General features: G+C 31.2%; 1 protein-coding gene across 1 annotated transcript; it reads left to right on the top strand.

The window, feature by feature from the left end:
• Positions 1-1,178: 1,178 nt before the first annotated feature.
• Positions 1,179-5,142, top strand: SKL1 (shikimate kinase like 1). The gene is made up of 10 exons (XM_039021456.2): positions 1,179-1,501; positions 1,983-2,029; positions 2,241-2,295; positions 2,370-2,442; positions 2,538-2,625; positions 2,909-2,991; positions 3,125-3,251; positions 3,614-3,692; positions 3,777-3,841; positions 4,799-5,142. Exons 1-10 carry the CDS (start codon positions 1,195-1,197, stop codon positions 4,865-4,867), a joined length of 993 nt encoding a protein of 330 aa, XP_038877384.1. The 5' UTR covers positions 1,179-1,194; the 3' UTR covers positions 4,868-5,142.
• Positions 5,143-5,355: the final 213 nt, after the last annotated feature.

The raw sequence follows: 5,355 nt of genomic DNA on the forward strand, positions 1-5,355 counted from the left end.
AATGAGGTGCTAATTGATAAATTTTTATATTTAATCAATTGTTAAATTTTATATTCGTTTATATTTATCATCTTAATTATTTTAATATAGTTAAATTTAAAATAAACTAAAAATTGAAAATGTTTTTCAAATTTTAAAATAGTGATTTTGACTAAAATTATATTTTAATTAATTTGATATTTTAATTTTACTAGATTTTGGAATAAAATTTTATAGACTTTTATGACTTTAACTAATTTGAAAATGATCAATTTTTTACCATAATATATTCAAAAATTGAAATAAACTAGTATTATAATATTAAATTCAATTATTGAAAAATATATATATATATATATATTTTTATTAAATTACATTTGAAGAATTTAATCATAAATTTTGGGTTTTAATTTTTATTTGGCCACTAAATTGTTTCTAACATTTTAAACATTTACATTTTAAAAATGATTCTAAGTCTTCAAGCTAGTTAAATTGATCAACTAAACAAATGAAAATGTCATTAAATTAAATTAGGGCTTTGTACACATATAGCATAAATAAATATACCTAATTATATGATTGCAACCTAATGAGTTATTTGGGATGACTTAAAAAAAAATGTTTGTCAAAAATTCATTTTTATTTAAAAGATTTTGGTAAAAACTCTTTAAAATAAAAACACACATGTGTTTGATAACTCTTTCTTAAAATTGTTTTTATATACAAGTTTGTTTAGTTTATTATATACTAAGAATGTTTTTATTAATATTTTTCAAGATTGGCCATGGCGGTCACCGGAGGTGGCAATCGGAGGTTGGTTGGCAGGGTTGGTGGTTGGAAGTTTGCCGGTGGGAAGAAGGGGGAGAGGTCACCGAAGGTTGGTTAGAAACAGTCGTTAGAGTTGGCCGATGGAGTCGTTGGAAGTGTTGACCCGCAAACTTCATATATTAAATTAGAGAAAGAAAAGGTAAGATTTGAATAGTATTTACGGGATTGGACTTAGATATCAAACTCATTCAATCTCAACCCTTAAACACAAACATCTAAGATTCCAAGCCAACCAGTCAAATAAGTAAACAACACTTTTTTCATCCATGAACTCAAGGGTAAAAGTCATCAAATATTATTGAAAAAGAAAAATCAATCTTAAAAATTAAACTGAAACTTATAATTGTATTTTTTATAATATAACCAATAATTAATGCGGAAAATGAAATGGACTTGGGCGAGACCAATGGGAAGGATAAAGTGCTTTTATGTGAAGCGTTTTCTGTCCGGAGAGAGCTTCTCATGGCGATGAAAACCACCGTTTCTTCACTAACTGATCTCCAATTCAATATCTACTTGCCAAAATTTGAAGCAATGGCCCTGAATTCGAGCTTCTCCTTGTCCCTGCCGCCTTCTCTTTGTCGTAATCACAGCTTTCCACTTCATATTTGTCCACCATTTATGCAATCTTCTGCTATTCGGCGACGCAGATCTCTGCCATCGACTTGCTTAGTTTCAGACGGAACTGCATTCAGTGAGTTCAAGTTTTGTCTCCATTTCTCCCCGTGGAGTTACTTTGTAATTTATTTATGTTGCATTTTTCTCACGACCATGTGTTTTCTGGCTTTTGGATTTTCAAAATGAATTTTGGTCCTGTTGTTTTGGTTTATGCATGAGGTTTTTGCTGTCGGACAGTACAGTTCTATGGTCACTTCACTTAGAATTGGAGTCCTTGGTCATGGTGCTATTTGCTTGTAAATCATGGATGCTGTTAGTTAGAAATCGCGATTGACCGGTGATACAGAGCTTTAATTAGTTAAATTTGAAGTTTGATGCTGCAGCAAATTTGTGTAGTTCGGTGAAAACACGCTTGCCTTAAGTTGGAGAGTGGAGTTAAATTGAAATCTAATTTTCAGCTAATTAAAATCTAGTTAAGAGTAAGAATCTAAAGGATGAATTGTTTTAGTTTCGGTTTCATCTCTCTTTACTCAGTAATTCATGTTGGCCTTTGTTAGATGTGGAGGCGAAGGTCACTGTCGATGATCTGCCTCTTGAAGTGAAGGTTAGATGTTGTTTTTGTAGCCTAAAGTTTCTATATTATAGTGAACCGAAAGAATGGAAGAAACGTATGTTTTAAACCTCAGAGATCCTTTTTGTACATATTTTTTGCTCTATTTAAGCTTGTGTCGTGATGTTGTATTTAGATTAGTTTTAGTTGGCTTCTTTTTCTTGTAGCTTGAAGTGTTTATTTACACTGTTTAATTTGAATTCAGAAGAAAGCAATGGATGTGGCTCCTGAATTGAAAGGAACTTCCATCTTTCTCGTGGGTAAGTACTGATCTTCTATTTTAGGGCAATTTACATTCGTAACAAACTAATATATGAAAGAATTTCACATGAAGGGATCAACAGCTCCATAAAAACTAAGTTGGGGAAATTCCTGGCCGATTTGTTGAGATACTATTACTTTGACAGGTACTTATAGAGGTATTTTCTTTCTTGGTGTGTGGTATTGTTCTCCTTTCTTTACTAATTCTTGATTTTTGTATGTCATGTGCAAACGCATATAGTGATAGTTTAGTTGTGGAAGCTAGTGGTGGTGAGGCTGCTGCCAAACTTTATAAGCAAAATGACGAAAATGGTTTTCAGGCGTCTGAGGTAGGTTATGCTTTGTTAATATTGCTCAGAAGTTATTTAGTCAAAACTGGTAGTTTAGTAGCACCTTTTTAACTCCATTTCTAGATTCTTTTTTCATCATTGGTTACTTGGTGAATGAGTTTTTTACTTATTCGTGATGGAGCCTATGAAAAGATTAAGGCTCATGTACCTGAGGACTCTTATTGAATGTCCTCGGTTAATGTTTGACAATACATCTTCTGTTAAATGTTCTATAAATACTAGTAACAGGGTCACAGTTACCTGACATGCGATTTTGTTGCAGTCTGAAGTGTTAAAACAACTATCTTCTATGGGTCGGCTAGTTGTATGTGCTGGAAATGGTGCCGTTCAGAGCTCTACTAATCTGTATGAACGTTCAATGCCTAACTTTTACTGGTTTCGTGTAAACATTCTTCAGGAAAATTTACCGCGTAGTTATCTAAGGCAATTTTCAAATTTTTAATGCTCACGTTGCTCTTGGATATCATTTTACATGCAGGGCGCTTTTGAGGCATGGCATAACATTATGGATTGATTTACCCCTACAGATGATAGCAGAGGAATTTGCTGAAGATCGAAGCCAACATCCAGTATTTGATATATCTACTTCTGGATCATATTCTGAAGTAATTAACGGTTTCAGTTTGTTGAACTTGAATGTGGTTTTCAACATAGATTTGAGCTTCTTTTAACCTCATTTTTGAGAACTATAAACTAGTGGTTGTCTAATGTAAGATTTATTTTGCACTTGAAATTGCTATTTACAAATTTATAAATCTGAATAGAAGAATAATTTCATTTTTTTCAACAATTTTCTGAAAGCAGTTATACGAAGATGTTTTCAGGAAATTATTGTTCTACAATATTTCAAATGCTCAAAACAAGTCCTAGATTTTCTTTTGTGGTTTTAAATCTCACCTTTCTCTTTGCATTGATCTGAATCCATAGACATCCTTCATTTCTTTGGTTATTCTTGTGTATAACGCAGGTGCTGGCTCAAATAACTTCCCTCTATCAAAAAATAAAAGACGGCTATGCCACGGCTGATGCTTCAATATCACTCCAAAGTATGTGATCCCTATCCTTCCCGTACTTGCAATATTCCATATTTTCATGCTTATTCTGGCTTCTAACACTTCCTCGCCTCATAGAACTAGCAAGTAAGTTAGGATATGATGACTTCAATGCTGTCACAACCGAAGACCTGGCTTTGGAGGTTCGTATTCTTTCATTATTTTTACTTTTTCACGACTGGGGGACAAATTTTACCCTCCAATTATATATAATATAGGTTAAATTACAAGTTTAGTCCCCGAACTTCCAATCTTTTGTCCATTTGGTGCTTAAACTTTAGAAAATATTTAATAGTTGTCTAAACTTTCAATTTTGTGTCTACCATATCATTGAAATGATATATCCAAAGTTTATATAAATTAATTGTCCTATCATATATTAAATTGAATTTTATGTCTATTGAGACTTTAAGGTCTTGTCTGGTAACATTTTTATTTTTTGTTTTTTGTTTTTGAAAATTAAGTCTATTTCATTTCAATTTCTTATAATGATTTACTATTTATCGAGTAAAGAGTTGAATTCTTAACTTAATTCTAAAAACAAAAACAAATTTTTAAAATTCACATTTTTTTTGTTTTCAAAATTTGACTTGGTTTTTGAAAATATTGGTAAAACATATATATCAAATCAAGAATTTAGAGGTGAAAGGAGAGTTAAAAGACAATTTTCAAAAACTAAAAACTAAAAATGAAATGGTTACGAAATGGAGTCTTAAACGTTCATTTTTGTGTTTGGTAGGTCCAAATAGATCAATGACCTATTGAAAATTCAAAGATCTTATTAGACACAAAAGTTTAAGGACTTATTAGACATTTTTTAAAGTTCAAAAATCATTTAGAAACAAACCTAAAAGTTCAAAGACTAAACTTGTAATCCAACGTACGATTTCTTAAGTCGTAAAGATTATTATTTTTTTTTTAAAGTTCAAATATCATTTAGAAACAAACCTGAAAGTTCAAAGACTAAACTTGTAATCCAACCTACGATTTCTTAAATCATAAAGATTATTTTGGCATTATTAGTCTTAAAATGTTAAAACTCCTGGGATTCATAAAGTTACAATGATTCAGATGATTTATTATGTTGGGATATGTAACAGGCTCTCAAGGAGATAGAAAAACTGACAAGAGTGAAGAAGATGATAGAAGCAGCAGCAAAACCTTTTTAACAAAAACAAAAAATGCAGTCTACCAATGGTGCCCACATAATAACAACAATTAAGCCCCAAGGGTTGGAAGACCTGATAGATTGCTTTCTTAGGCCTCTGCAGAAAGTCGTCATTCTTCTCGGAGCAGTGTAAAATGCCCTCTCTTTTCTTCGATATCGATATTTCAGTTTTACAGATCTATAGATAAAATATCGTTATCGACAAATACTACTGTAAATCAAAAAATTTTATTAAAAAATTATTTAAATTAATACTTAAGTTGATTTACTCCCAAATTAGGTAATAGATCTTGCTATTGGTATGCATATCCATATGTCTTGGATTAATAGATAAGATTTTTATTATGTTTTATGAGTATTTACTAAAGATATTAGAGACATCGATAGATCTTCAATATCGATGTCGAACTCTCTTGTTTATGGATATATTGATATAATGATGAATTTTTTGATCGTATTCACATTCCTGTTTTCTCAACTCATTAATGT

This window comes from Benincasa hispida, chromosome 1 (assembly GCF_027475165.1).
Source record: "Benincasa hispida cultivar pf3 chromosome 1, pf3_genome.v1.1, whole genome shotgun sequence".
Taxonomy (NCBI): domain Eukaryota; kingdom Viridiplantae; phylum Streptophyta; class Magnoliopsida; order Cucurbitales; family Cucurbitaceae; genus Benincasa; species Benincasa hispida.

Excerpts from the sequence above, each read along its gene's own strand:
- SKL1 (XM_039021456.2), top strand. The coding sequence starts at position 1,195 with ATGGACTTGGGCGAGACCAATGGGAAGGATAAAGTGCTTTTATGTGAA. Across the intron at positions 2,030-2,240 it reads ATCTGCCTCTTGAAGTGAAG|AAGAAAGCAATGGATGTGGC; the intron begins GTTAGATGTTGT and ends ATTTGAATTCAG. Across the intron at positions 2,296-2,369 it reads AACTTCCATCTTTCTCGTGG|GGATCAACAGCTCCATAAAA; the intron begins GTAAGTACTGAT and ends TTTCACATGAAG.